We start from the raw sequence: 15378 nt of genomic DNA, 5'->3' as shown, positions 1-15378 counted from the left end.
AGTCATTTGAACATCAGGCTTGTGCTTGCCATATCCAGCTTCACAATTTTAAAAATCTCAGCCAAGTAAATCCCAGCAGCATTTTTAGAAGTTAACCAAATCAAACTGTAAGACTAATCTTCAAACAGAAAATATGGTAAAATATTAGTCATAAAAGACATAACTTGACAGCAAGAGCTCTGTGTTACCATCACATTGAGATCATACTTGCATGTTCCAGCTCAGCTTATAAAATATTTGAAAGGGGAGTGCACATCACCTTCAGATCAGTGAATACTCTCAAATTCTGGGACAAAACCCCCACATCACTGAAATACAATCAAGATTGATTTTTTAAACTTTTCTTGTATAAAGCAAAAGAAATTAGCATTGATCATTCACTGTAACCTTCTGTTTGTAGGCCAACTTTGAAGAAAAAAATACATGCACATGTTTAAATACATTCCTTGGATTGGTTTTCTCTCTCTGCCCTGCACAAACTCCACAGCTGATTTAATTGCAATGCCTTGACTTCTTTCCACTGCTCAAACTCAAAGGAATTCCAGTGCACCATACTGCAGTCCCACACTCCATGATCTCTGGTGCTGCAGCTTTTCCAGGAAAGGATCACTGCTGTAAGCTCAGGGATTCTGCCTGTGCTGTCTGTACAGGGGTCAGGCAGCTCCTTGATCAGAAATCAGCTCTAGAAGACAAAACTGCAGCTCTTCACCCCCCATCCTTACCTAAAGCACCACTTTTATGCATCAGGTTTCTGGTTTGCTCTGTCAAAGGCAGCTGGGGTTGGCCCTAAAGCACACAGAGCCCTGAACAAGGACCTGGATGTTTTCTGACAGGTCACTGAGCTGGAGCCTCGTGTGCTCATCCCAGCAGCTCCTTTGTGCTGCTGGCCTGACAGCCTGACATGTGCTGTCAGGGCTCCTTTCCTGGCCAGCCTGGTGCTGCACCACTGCCCTAATCCACAGAGACACATACCAGCTCTTACTCAACTCCTGATGCAAACCCAGTGTCTCTGGGATCCAAACAAATCCTCCAACCACCCCTAAAATTAATATTACTGATAGTTCCTCTGAAGGCAGCACAGGACACAAAGTATGAAAAAGGTATTTATTATTTACACAACTGCTATAGTTCCTTAAGAACAATATATACCATTTTTTATTTGAAAGGGTCAGTCTTCTTTCAAATCCATGAACTGCATAATGCACAAGTGTTGGAAATGCCAAACAGCAGTCACATCACACTTCTATAGTGCAGGCATAAGCAGCGCAAGTAAATGATATTTTAAGAACAGTATGGCTGAATATTGTATTTAAACACAGTGTTTGCACTTTGACAAGATTTAGCTAGAAGAGAACAAGGGTTTTATTCACGCTTTGTTAGGAATGTGACTTTCCCATCTGAGGTTTAAACCCTTTATCTGAGATATGGGGATTTTTCAGGCAGACTGCTTTTCACTGATCAAATAACAGTGGGTTTCTCTCCTTCAAACTTCAGTCTTTTGTTTTCCAGTAAACACTGCTTTATAGAACAAGTTCACACACTGGGGTAAACTGGCCACAGAGGTGGTACTTTCCCATCTTACTGTCTTGCACAGAGAAACACTGACATACTAATACATACCAAACTTAGACAACTTGTAATTTATAGACTTAAATACTGGAATGGGAGAGGGAGACTGTTTCTAAAGATGGAGGGAAGAGAGGACTTATACAATTCATACACTGCCAAGGTTGGCTTTTCAATCACCTTTTTTGGTCTAAATATTTTTTTTCTAGTCTCAGAATGGTTTTGGTCTTTGATGGTTATGGTTATACTTCAGCAGCAAAGGAGAGGAAAGTATTTTGAGAAGTAACACCAGAACTGAATGCAAGAAAAAGCAACTGACTTGTTTCTCCCACTTTTGAGCTTATTGCTGTGATCTTTTAAAAAACCCACAACCAACCAGCTGGAAGACCAAGTTTAGCAGTCGTTCTGGCATTGGGTCCAGTGTCCAGCACTATTATACTCTAGCACAAAAGCAAGGAAAAGTCCAATGATCTTAGTGATGTTCCCTTCAATTCAGTGCCACACAGTTTTATTAGTGTTATTGTCCTTGCTTCTTTGAAAGATACCTGAAAGAAACAAAAGTAGTTTTTCACCAAGTAAGAGGTGGCCACAAATATACCTGAGATCTTAAGATCAAAGTATGACTCTGCTTTCTTTTCTCACCAGAAATCCTCCTACTGAAAACCAAAAATTAGAAATGCAATCAATACCACTTAGGATTTTTATTTAATTTCAACATTTTTCAATTCCATGATACGTTATCTTGTGGTAATTCAAAGTCATATTTTAGTTAGACTCTATCAGGCTTTTTAAACAAAAGGGAGGAAGGAAATGGAAACCTGTTTCATTCCAAGAGGATGGAAAATTACATCAGTTGGATAAGTGGCTTTTATATCCTTTAAGATGAAAAGGCCTATTAGTAATGGCACTCCTTCAAATAAATTCAGGACTTTAATGAACTGATGCAGCATAACCTGAAAAGAACAGCCCTCCAGCAGCTTCTCTGGAGAATGTGAGTGACTCTGAACTGCTTGTGTATTCTGATCTCACAGCTCTCTTAGCACCCGAGCTGAAGCAGTCTGCCTATGTGGTGTGACAGCAAAGGCTTTGCAAATACTCCAGGAGAAAGAATCCAACCAATTTCACTGACAGTGTGAAATATCCAGTGAACTTCACTGCTTTTAAGGTTTAATGTTTCACTTTCTGCTCTATTCAGAAAAGAAAATTTTATCAAGTCTGTAAGGCATTTTTTAAACAACAAAGGAGTGGTTTTCCAGCAGTTTTTCTTCACAAGCATTGAAGCCTCTGGCTGTTGCATAAAACCAAGAATAATTTTGCTGAAATCCTTCAGTTAATCACTTTCTAGCTAGAATTAGGATGCTAACTGGTGCCCTGAGCATTTGGAAAACTCTTTGTTTGCAAGACAGTACCTTGGAGCTGATGAATCCTGCAATACCACCCAACCTGGATGTGCCTGAGAACTGCACTAACACAACAAAGCTTTCAAGAAGCTTCTAGAAAAATTACCTTAAAACAAGGGATTTGGGATCTGAACCCACAGTCTAACTGTGCTGGGGTGGAATGAAAGAGGTTTCCAGGGACCATGTTCCTTCAAAATTATTTTCCTTTTAGGATGAATAATTAGCAGTGCTGAATATTGAAGAAGTAGGAAAACACAGATGCAACTTGTGAAAATCATTTTAGGGAAGCTGTCCCAACACTACAGCCCTATTAAAATTCTTCTCAAACTAAAGGACCTTTATAACTATAAGTTATAAAGTTCATCAGTTCCATTGTTTCTGGTGTTTGTAGAGAAAACCTCGAGCGAAACACTGAGGTCAGGGACAGAAGGAAGCAAGAATTTTGCCTTTTTTCTTACCTTTCCCAATGTTTGTGATTCAGCTCCAAAAAGTCATCTAATTTTGCTATTTCTTTGAGGTATTGGGTGAGCTTTAGCAGCTCCTTGTCTTTATCCCGATTTAAATGTGCTTTCATAAAAGGCCTTATCTACACAAAAGAAATAAACTGGGTATAACCATTTGCTCACAGAAAGAAAAAGTGCTTTAGATTCTCTATCGCTTACCATCTGACTAAAATATATTTTCAGTACTATGACAAGTTATTACTTTTCACAGGTAAGAGAAAAAAAACCCTTTTTCAGTAGTGGTCAGATCCAATTTGTCCTGTTCATGCAAACTGGACTGAGGGGTTTTTACCTTGCACCAATCAGAAAAAAAGTCTTTTCTCTCGCACTTCTTTAAGCCTTCCCCTCCTAGACAGACTGATAAAATGATCTGGAATGGACTGCCACATTTTCTAATATAATTTCACAGAGATTTTTACAGGAGGGGTTTTCAGCTTAGCATTCTGTGTTGTGTGGTATCATTGGAACCAGATGCTTTTTTTCAGCAAAAAAGCCTTTGACTACAACCAGAGCTGTTGTGAAAAGAGACATCAGAAGCAAAGCTTGGAATACATTATACCTGGGCCTTGTTTTAGTGATTCAATGCTCTTGTCTGCAGCTGTTAACAACACTTTGACAAACATTTTTCCAATCCTGAGCTAGAGCTCTGGATCATCCCCTCCCAGCAAGATCTTTGCTGTTCCTGATTCTCCTTCCAGTTAAGATCATTTTGCTAGATCTCATCAACTGCTGTTCTCTTCTCATCATGGATACTTTCAAAGGGATACCATCTTGAACTTCTGCATTTGAAAACATCTTTTTCTTTTTTAGAGAGATTTATGCAGGTTGTTTTAGCACAACACTGTTCTACCATCACATGTATGTAGAAATTTAAGCTGCACTCTTATTCAGAATGAGCAGTAAGAACAGAGGACACACTGGTTGACAGCTGTATAAAATGATGAAATATTTGCTGTTCTGTAGTCAAAATGGCTCAAGGTACTAATTATTTCTCATATAGAATACTTGTGATTATCCTGTCATACTATCATGAAGTACAGCCACTTGTTGCCTTTTTTTTGAATATGACCACTCTGGAGATTGAACATCACATTTTCAATGGTGCCTGTCAGTAATGTCCAGCTTGATTACAGCTTGCAGCTATAACTTCAGCAGAAATAACAATTTCATTGATTTTGGTAATCTCTTAAAAACTCACTTAATAGTGACACAAGGTTTATTTAATACTACTATTAAGGAAATACCAAGCAGACAAACGGCACTGTGAATTAAGAGGTTTAACAAAACATGCATCTTTGTTAGTTAAGAATATTCTTTCTTTATGCTACAGCAAAGAAGTAGGAGAAAGTACTCCTTTGAAGTATCAGGAGAAAGTAGCAGGAAATGAAAATTCCAGCTTACATTACCTTGAGTCCATTCTGTGGGTTCATCAGGAAGTTTCGGCCAATATCATCAAACATAATAGTATTTTTTTTGCTGTAATATTCTGAAAACTTTCCCCAGATAACACCAAGAGGCTTCACCTGCAAACACAACACAATACAAGATATCTGAGGTAAATCTGATCACATGCAGGAGATGAAAATGCCATCTATAGGAACCTGAATCCTAACTTGAATGAACACTTGTATTCTTTTGCTTTACCATTAGCAGGTAGTTTGGCTTTAACAAAGGAAGATGTGAAATAATATAACATAAATACCCCTCACACTAAGGATAGAGCAAGAGAAACTTCTGTTGACACTAAGTTTTCTTGCAAGAGTTACCTGCTGTTTGATTTGAAAGCTGTGACATCTACAGATGCTACTCAAAAAATAGAGACTTCCAGGAGAAAAAAATCCGTGGTTCCAAGATTCTTGCAGTTTATTGAATGAAAATTCCTGAGGAACTTTTTTTTGTCAAGTATTTTAAAGGGGTGTGATAAAATGCCAGCTGAATGTAGGAAAAGATTAGGAGTAAAATTGGTACTTACATCTATTAGTCCTCTCCGAGGAGTGTGCACCGTTATCATGGCAGCACTGTCCAGCATGAAAGTTATCTTGTAGTTTGCATTGGTACTCACTCCAAGCTCCTGCATCACAAAGATTTATGATTAAAGCTTCTAATTATGACAGTTTTACTGTTCAACAACTGGAATCACAATTATAGTACATTGTTTGTCATGGGGTGAGCTGTGGAGGTTTACCAGAGGCACACTAAAAATAGATACCTGGGAAAATTGACATTTGTTATATAATGAGGATCATAAAAGTGCACACAGGGATTTATTTTTAGTATTTAATATCAGGAACTGAACAGCTGATGCTAGCAGAAAATCAAAGCAACTTTGCAGAGAAGGCAAAATACAGAGGTTTTGCTCATACCTTCATGCACAACCTCTCACAAGTTCTCCACACCTCAACTTAACTTTACAGCAATTGTGTTCTGGCTGCTCTTTGCTCCTGACAGTGATTTGCACAAATCACAGCCCAGCCTAAGACGGAATACCCAGGAACATCTCACAGTCACTGTTCCCTCCTGCACACTTCCAAGATAACCAATGTCAGTGTCAATTTGCACTTTGAAGATTTGGTAATTCCTGAAATACTCTAAGTAAAACATCCTTTTTAGAAATAAAGAACTTAAGACTAGATGAGGGAGCATAATTTCCATTTCAAATCCTTTCCAAAGCTGAAAAGTAACAGTAAAATCTGCTGATATGGTACCATACAGATATTGCTGACAATTTCTGGTGTGTGAAACAGCAGCAATACCCAAATCTGTGTAACAGGGAGAAAATACCAACTGCAGCAGCTCTCTTGCAACTATGCAGCCACACTTAACTGATTTGCTTTTATTTAAATATGCAGTCTTGCAAATGAAATGCTCTACCTACCTGGGCTGGTATCCTGTTACACTGACAGAACCAGCTGTTCCAGAATGTTTCAGTTTCAGGCATAAAAGGGTGGTAACTGAGAGATTAATTCTGCTTGTCTAATACTCCCTTCTTCTAAATGCTGTTCCTGCTTTGTACTTTAAAACAGAAACTTTAATGCCAACTATTGCTGGAATCACAGCTCCCTGACCAAAAATGAAACTCCTAGAGGGAAGCACCCCTGGTGCCATCAGTTTAACGAATGGCATCTAGTGGTAGGAATCTCAATGGATCAGGGTCCAGGAGGAGTGCTGGAAAAGCAACCTGGAAATGCAGAAATGTGACCAGTGCAGGGGAAAGAGCCCAGTTTTGAACAATGGTTTTCCATTGAGTTTTCCATTTTTTGGTTTTCCATTTCCAAGATTGAGTCCTAGCGCTACTGTGACAACACAATATAAATAAGTGACACTGCCACAAGAAGGTAATGTTTGCAAGGCTCAGCACTGATTTTACCTACACTAACTCCACTTCATGGCTCTGACTAAAGATTCTCATTTCTAAGAGGCATTTTTGTTTAGAAAAAATTGTAGCAATTAATCATTTTGAGGAAGAGAACAATGGAAAAATGTCTTTTTCTCTGTGAAAACCTGAAAAAATAGTGCATAGTAAAAGCTTAAATTTGGGAAGGTTTTTCCTGGAATGAGAATAACTTTTGATTTATAAACATAAAAAACCCCAACCCACCAACCAAACACACAGCAATTCTTAGTAAGCTCATTAGATTTAAACCTAAGCCTGACTTTAAATATGTTTACCATGAGGTCAGCTGTTCAAAACTGGCTCCCTACCTGATTCTAGTAGGGAAGAAACCAGAAAGTGAAAGAGCTCTTATGGGATGTTTAATAAGGCAGAGGAAGCAACTGAATCCCCAGCTGCAAGAGGTAAAGATAAATATCGAAAGAGTTTCCTCTTGATAACCTACTCCAGCATGTCACATCTGTCTGTTCCTTTAAAAAAATCACATTTAAAGACTGGAGCTCTATAATTAGAGGTAAGATGAAAGCAACTGTGCAGGGCTGAATGACGAATCCAAGTTTCAGCAGGTACTGACTTGTGTTTAGTTCTGCTAAAATTAGCACCTACTGCTGATAGTTTGTGTAGAATTCTAAAATTAGATTTAATCTAGTTTTGTGATAAAGATAATTTCAAGTGACTATGGAAATTGAAACAACTCAGGTTATGATTCACACAAGCTCCCCTATTTCTAACCTGCTCTACAATGCTGAGCATGAGCACAACTGCATGAAGGGTTACCCAGATCAGAAACAAATATTTTCAGAACAACTTACTTTCATTTTGGCTTCAATCCATTTCATATTAGTAGCAGCTGAAACAAAAGGGAGAAAACAGAAAGAATACTTTATCAAAATAAGTCATTGACAGGCAAAAAAAAAGAAGCTAAGAACTTGTTCATTTAATATGTCAAATTTTTACACAAAATTTAATTTTAGAAAGATCCACCTTTGTTGCAGCTTTTAAGGCCTTAAAGAAAGTCTTCCTTCATGGAAGTCTATTTTCGTTTGGAAAAGCTTACTTTTCTAATGAACAACTAGATGAAGCACTGCAAATATTTAAACCATTTTCTAGATCAGCTGTTACTGAACCACAGCCTGTAAGACCATGGATACACCTGGCTTGAGGAACCTCACTGCCTGTGCAGGATTTCCTCCTGGAAGCAATAATAGGAATACATAAAATCCAGAAAGGACAAAGTGTCAGCATTGCCTGCTGATCTAACAATATGGAGAAACATTGTTCAAGATTATGAAAATGGAATTTAATTTTGTAACACGATTTTAATATAGTTTGAACCCTGCACTGGCTAAAGTCTGTTCTCCAGCTGTTGTACAGGAATTGAACTAGAATGCAAAGGCAAAGGATCAACCAACCACCCCTGCAGACAGGAGAGTTTGGGTCATTTGACAGTTTACTGTGTGTTGTCTGGATTGAGATTATTTGTAGAATTACTATCAAACAGTGTTCTAATGTTGATTATACAGTTCTGTTATTCAAGCACTTCTTTGTACAAAGTAACACTCAGTAAAGTGATGCTGAGCTTTACTAGAACCATTCTTGTGAGCAGTATGTGAGGCTTTTTCACATAGGAATTGGTATTTTTCTAAAATATCTCTAATAGTTGTGCAAATTACAGCCAAATGCTTCTGCATTGTTTCAGATCTTGTGACTCACACTAATATAAAAACCTCCCACCTGGAGTCTGTGCTCTGGATGACAATTTACAATAAATTCTTAGGCACAGAGTATAATACTTACACCAAATTACAATATCATAGTCCTCATATGCAGAAGTCAGGAATTCATGAAGGTATGGCCTCATCAGCTCTACCCCAGTTTCAGCACATGACCTGTGGTCTAAAAAGAATATAAGAGATAAGGAATTTAGCATTAAAGTTTTAGTTATTAAATTCCAGTCTGATTTTCCTTTCTATCCAGAGACTCAAAGAGTTTCATGAGAGGAGCACTGAAATACTTTAAGGTCATGAATGATTTGATATCAAACTCCTATTCCCATTTTAAAGGTGGAAAGACAAAGCAGAGGAAATATTTATCTGTTGGTCTCACAGCTACTTGAAGGCTTAGCAATAATTAAATCAAGACATCTCTGAGGATGAATGTCTTTGAAGAGACAGGGCAAATCATCTGTGCACTTAGCAAATTAGTAACTGGCCAGATATGAAACAGATTCCTTCAAACCTAGTCCAGTTAATTGTGTGAGCATATATCAAGCTCATTTCAGAGATGCAAACATTACTGCTCCAATTCCAAAACTGCTGCAAAATCTGCCAGCAGAAGGCCTTTCAGTAAAAAATTTAAACTTGGAAATAGGTTGAATTTTAAAGTCAGATTGGAAACAAATGTCATAAAAAAGGAAAGCTAAGGAAAGGGAAAGGTATTATTTACTGCTCACAGTCATGCTGCCATGGCACATCTACAAACCAGAAAGTTAAGTCAGAAGTAAAATTCTGGCTTTCAAAAAAAACCCAGCTTGACAGAATTTTCAAGAAAAACGTGTTTTTGTAAATGTTTAGTAATGATATGTAAATAAAATTTGAAGCTGCTCTCCAACATCCCCCCCCCAAAGTAGAGTCAATCAGGTACAGAATGGGATCATTATTTTACAATATCTTGCCCTGCTACTGTGATGATCTAGATACAAATTGTCAAGGGAAAGACTGAGGACAGAAGATTAAATTGCTGCTTGTTTATGTCTTTTTGCAGCAATTAAATAGCTGCTGCACTAAAATCAACAACATGCAACGTTTTAAAATGCTTTTTAAAATGTGAGCAGAAGGTCACAAAATCATACAAAGCAGAAGTTATGTTGTACAACACAGCAAAGCAAAAATCAAGAAACCTGATCTGGCAAATAAATCGAGCTCTTAAACAAACAATAACCATAAATTGTATCAAAACTCACCAAATAGTGTATAATCAACATCTAGCACCAGCAGCTTTTTTCCTTCTCTAGGAGGATTCAGAATTTCCACTTTGTATTCTTTAACTCTACGGGAAATTTTTAGTAGATTTTCTTCCCTGATGTAAGAGTGTAAAAAGTTACAGTTAATTAAAAGGTACGCTCTACAGTCAATAAGAACCTGTTTTAACAGCTTGGACTCCTAACCTATTTTCTACTTCCACAACTTCCTCTTCAATATCAAAGTCATTGACCACATCATCGTTATCCGGAGGCGGCCCAAGGACATCTTCCTAGAGGAATAAAAGTAATAAATTATAACAAAGATCAGAGAGGGAAAATAACAATGGATACCAAGTTTCTGTTACTGCACATTACAGGGCAGGAAAACTATTTAACCAAAATTGTTTCACTTTACTAGTGGAAAGAATTACCAAAATGTTCAGGTTTAGAAGTCAGTGAGTATCACAATAATAGGTTTGTAGCTCAAGTGCAGAACACCACAAGAGTTTCATAAGTATGTTGCTCTGAGAGTTCTGCAGCAAAGTTTACATAAAAAATGTCAACAGAAATCTACTGTACTATCATTTTTTAAAAGATTATTGGAATAGTCAAAATTTAAAATCCCAGTTAGAAGACACAAAGCATTTTTTTCCTGTTTAAGCTAATAAACAAGCGAATTATTTACCAAACTCTCTTCACGAGTGCCCATCATCATTATTTTAGTATTTGGTTTCAACTTGAGGGCTCCAAGCTTAACATCATCATCTGCAGGTTTGCCTGTAATGCAGAAAATTTTTAATTGAGATAGAGATTTTAGAAAAATGTCAATACATTCCATGTGTAATTGAAATAAGCTCCCTGTAGAATACTGGCTATGTTATCATCTTCCAAATACAATGTACTGGTTTTGAGCTGATTTTCTTCTTGGTAGCTGTGTTTTGGATTTAGTACAAGGGTAATGTTGATGGCACACCAATGGTTTAGTTGGTGCCAAGCAGTGCTTACTCTAAATCAAGGACTTTTGAGTTTCCTGTGCTCTGACAGTGAGCAGGTGCACAAGGAGCTGGGGGAACTGGGCAAAGGGATATTCCACAGCACAGAACCTCATGCCCAGAGTATAAACAGGGGGAGCTGGCTGGGAGACAGAGATTGATGCTCAGGGACTGGGTGGGCATTGGTCAGTGGGTGGTGAGCAACTGCATTGTGGCACTGGTTTCTCTTGGGTTTTAGTCCTCTTTCTCCTCTTTTCATTACTATTATTATAATAATTAGTATTATATTTTATTATCTTTCAGTCACTGAACTCTTCTTATCTGAACCCCAATTCTTCTTCCCACTAGGACAGGGCAATGTGAACCACTAAAAAATGACCAGTAGATGTACTAATAATAAACAATATCCAGTAATGTATGAAGTGTCTGTCTTCATGTTCATTCCACAGCTACAACTGGGAAGTGGATGCTCTGTTAGTGCACACATCCTGCCTAGAATTAGGGGATGTTTGTCCTTAAACACCCCAGGCACATCCCCAACAAGCAGTGAATAGGGACAGTTACCCTTCATTTTAAGCCCAAGCAGTTTCTGACGCTCTGGTAACACTCCAGTGAGGCCCTTCAGAGACTGCTTCAGGTCCAACACTGTGTCTTCTTCTGACAGCGAGGTTATCGTGTACTCCTGTCCACCCCATTTTATTATGAGAGAGAGAGACATCCTTGAAGCATATGTTCAGTGTTACTGTCTGAAAAATCTGCTGCAGGAGGGAAACACAAAGATCATGTAAGGAAGAGAGAGGAGAACTACTCTTTCCAGAAGACAAACCACAACATCTACTTAAAGCATTCTTGATTCTTTATTATCTTGGACATCAAAGAGCTGTTTGTTTCCCCTGAGCAGATGAGAAATGTGTTGGAAAAGTGCTGAAACAAAGGGAGGAAGAGCAGTGTTAAAACTGGGGCTCTGAGTTCCACTTTGATGTTTTTAGCAATGTCACATTCACATCTGCTGGGTGCTCTGTGCAGGTACAGCCTGTGCACTGCACACTCGAGCACAGCACTGCAGCACCACAAAAGCCATTGCAAAGCTCAGAAATGTCCTCTGCAATACTTATGCAACCAAACCAGCCATGGGTGCCTTTACAGATGTAATAACACAACAGCAAATATGAAATCCCTAGCTTATAAAGCCTATAAAAATAGTTCTGAGCCCAAGAGTCAATTTTTGGCACTGGATTTCTCTAATCCCTTCCACTGTGCAATACCTGCAGTAATGCACACCCCAGGTTACATCTCACTGTAGCAATATCAAAGCAGGAATTTGAAAACAAAGCCAAAACACACACCCACACAATGCAATTACACCCAAAGAACTGCACTTTCATTTCAGTGCTGACAAAATCACCATAATTATACTATCTTTAATTTACACAGCATCGTTTATACAAATTGTATTTAACAGTTTAATCCTACATGAAACACAGCAGAAAACCAAGATTTTTAGCTTAATGCAAAAGGAAGAACACATTTATTTCTCTGTTAGGGCTTAGAAATAGAATCAAGGAGATAGAAAGGTATGAAAAAGCTGCTACAGACAGTCAGGAGATGCAGAGAAGGCCTCTGCACCACTGATGGTGAAATTGTCCTCAAATGATTGGTATTCAAAAAGAGAGCAGATCTATGAAAAATTTAGGATTACCAACCTTCAAGAAATGCAGGTCTGGCAATTCTAAAATATCTCAGAAGCCAGAACTCTGATCCTTCTTCCTCTCTGCCTTTGTATTCTCAGAAATTATCCACACTCAGAAAAAATCTTTCTCTTTTACACAGTAAAAGCTATGGGGAACAAACCTGTAACTGCTCAGGCATAGCCACCAAGCTCAGAGCAGAAAAGAATTAGTCTAGGTACAACCTCCTTGCTAAGGACACTATAAACCTCATCTCCACACTATTGCCTCTAAGAGCCCTGAAAACAAATTGAAGAGGAAAACTTGTATCACTGGGAAATTAATTTCTTTTCTCCCCAAAAATGTCAAATCAGATTGGGACCTGGTATGACACAGTGAAAAAGACTCATGAAAAGGGGGTCTTAGAAGCACTAAGAAATTCTACTGAGGCTAAGGCTGTATGGTGTACACTGGTGATACACAGTGTCATTATCATTAATTATTCCTGCTCATAATCCTTAGACTAAGTTAGAAAGGAAAATTTATTGTCTGTTTCCTTACCTGTACCATAGACCTAAAAATCATTATGCAAGGACATGCACAGGGCAAGAACTGTAAGAAAACTTCAGCAGCCTCTGTCCAGTGCTAAATTGAAAAGATCACCCCTCTAAAGCTGAGCACGTCACAACCCTCAATCCTTACAGATTTATAGCTGTCACAACAAATGCTGTAAGGAAACAAGACAATCCCTGGCAATAGAGTAAAATAAAATTCAGACCCCTCAGGGGTCTGAATCAAGGTAAATGGTAAAATGGTTTGGGAGCAGAAAAAGACACAGGGATTTCCAAAGTTCTACCACGGGGGCTGGGTGCTGTGCAGAGCTGAAGGTAACACAGCTTTGGGTAATTTCATCTTCAAAGCCTTTATAAGACCCTTGGGCCAGCAGGACCCAAAAGGTTGCAAAGCCACGGGTCCGAGAAAGCATTCCAGTTCTGCTGTTGAGCTGCAGCTCTACACCACTTTCCTGGGACGATTCCGAAGACGTCCATGCCCATCTCTGAGTTCCACCGGGCAACACAAACACAAACCCCTGCAACAGCCGAGCGCCCGCCCAGCGCTCGGGGCCGCGCTTCCCGCAGCACGGTAACGGGTGTGGGACGGGCTTGGGGCCGCTCGCTGCCAGCGGGGCTCTCCTCCCCGCCGGGCCTGCCCCGGCAGCGGCGCGGCCCGACCGGCAGCGCCCGCTCGGGGCTGCGGGGCCGCTCCCGCCCCGCGGGGGCACCGGCCCGGCCGCGACACCCGCCCGCCCCCGGCCCGGCCCGGCCTCCCCCCGGCCCCCGCCGCACCCACCGGGCTGTGCGGGGCCGCCGATCCGCCCCGCCCTGGCAGCGCGGAGCGGGCGCTCACCCGGCAGCGGCACCGGCTCCGTCCCGGCTCCGCCGCGCAGGAAGCGGAACTGGCGCGCGGCGGAAGCGGGAGGCGCCCGGAAGTGCGCGGGGCCGGCGCGGGGAACCGCCGGTCCCGAGCGGGGCCCGGGCAGCGCCGGGCGGGGCGGGGGATGCGGCGGGTCGGGCTCCGGGCGGGGAATGCCTCGCGTCGGGCCCCGCTCGGGACCGGAGGATGCCGCGGGTCGGGCCCCGCTCGGGACCGGAGGATGCCGCGGGTCGGGCCCCGCTCGGGACCGGAGGATGCCGTGGGTCGGGCCCCGCTCGGGACCGGGCGATGCCGCGGGTCGGACCCCGCTCGGGACCGGAGGATGCCGCGGGTCGGGCCCCGCTCGGGACCGGAGGATGCCGTGGGTCGGGCCCCGCTCGGGACCGGAGGATGCCGTGGGTCGGGCCCCGCTCGGGACCGGAGGATGCCGTGGGTCGGGCCCCGCTCGGGACCGGGGGATGCGGCGGGTCGGGCTCCGGGCGGGGGATGCCGCGCGTCGGGGAATGCCGCGCGTCGGACCCCGCTCGGGACCGGGCAATGCCGCGCGTCGGACCCCGCTCGGGACTGGGCAATGCCGCGGGCCGGACCCCGCTCGGGACCGGAGGATGCCGTGGGTCGGACCCCGCTCGGGACCGGAGGATGCCGCGGGTCGGGCCCCGGGCGGGGGAGCGGCAGCTCCGCGGGGCTGCTCCCGGCGGGGTCAGAACGGAGGGAACGCCGCGGCACCGCGGAGCCCTCGCCCCTCAGCGCCGGCCTCGCCGCAGCCCCGGGGAGCCCGGAGAGGCGGCTTGCACGGGCAGCTGCTGGCATGAGTGTGGCTCACAGTGGCGGCTGTGAAAGGAGGTTGTTCCGTGCCCAGGGATCACGCTGAGACCCCGCAGAGCTGCCTCCAGTTCTGGAGCAGTTTCTCCAGCACAGAAAGGATGCGGTGGAAGCACCAGAATGATGAGAGCGATGGAGCAGCTCTGCTGGGAGGAAAGGCTGGGAGAGTTGGGATTGTTCAGCCTGGAGGAGGGAAGGTTTCAGGGCCACCTAATTGCAGCCTTCCATCACCTGAAGGGAGATGACAGGAAAGCTGGAGAGAGGCTCTTGGCGGTGGCCTGGAGTGACAGGACAAGGGGGATTGGTTTCAAACTGAGAGTGAGTTTAGATTGGATATTAGCAAGAAGTTATTTTTTGTGAGGGTGATGAGGCCCTAGATCAGGTTTTGCAGAAAAGCTGTGTCTCTCCCATCCCTGGAAGTGTCCAGGGCCAGGCTGGATGGAACTCTGAACAGCCTGGTCCAGGGGAAGGGGTCTTCCCACATCTGGGGGTTTGGAAGGAAATGGCTCTTAAGGTCCTTTCTAGCCCAAACCATTCTATCATTCTATGACTCAAAACTCTCTCTGCTCCTAAAGCTGACTCTCTACAGGCACATTGTGGTATCTGTTGACACTTCTTGACTCCTGTTGGGGTTCATGGGA

The 15378-nt window shown here is 42.3% G+C and overlaps 1 protein-coding gene across 4 annotated transcripts; it reads right to left on the bottom strand.

The window, feature by feature from the left end:
- Window positions 1-1090: 1090 nt before the first annotated feature.
- UBLCP1 (ubiquitin like domain containing CTD phosphatase 1) lies at window positions 1091-13944 on the bottom strand. Of its 4 annotated transcripts, none has more exons than XM_021530721.3 (11): window positions 13832-13944; window positions 11379-11572; window positions 10508-10599; window positions 10027-10112; window positions 9823-9938; window positions 8658-8756; window positions 7673-7710; window positions 5442-5540; window positions 4876-4992; window positions 3425-3552; window positions 1091-2111 (listed from the first exon to the last, which is right to left on the bottom strand). In XM_021530721.3, exons 2-11 carry the CDS (start codon window positions 11530-11532, stop codon window positions 2084-2086), a joined length of 957 nt encoding a protein of 318 aa, XP_021386396.1. In that variant the 5' UTR covers window positions 11533-11572; window positions 13832-13944; the 3' UTR covers window positions 1091-2083. The 4 variants fall into 4 exon arrangements, with proteins under 4 accessions (XP_021386396.1, XP_021386399.1, XP_021386398.1 ...); XM_021530724.4 differs by having other exon boundaries at window positions 11379-11569; XM_021530723.4 differs by having other exon boundaries at window positions 13889-13944.
- Between the last annotated feature and the right edge of the window lie 1434 nt (window positions 13945-15378).

This window comes from Lonchura striata, chromosome 13 (assembly GCF_050655825.1).
Source record: "Lonchura striata isolate lonStrDom1 chromosome 13, ASM5065582v1, whole genome shotgun sequence".
NCBI classification, from domain to species: Eukaryota; Metazoa; Chordata; class Aves; order Passeriformes; family Estrildidae; genus Lonchura; species Lonchura striata.
This window is presented reverse-complemented; position numbering and strand designations above follow the sequence as displayed.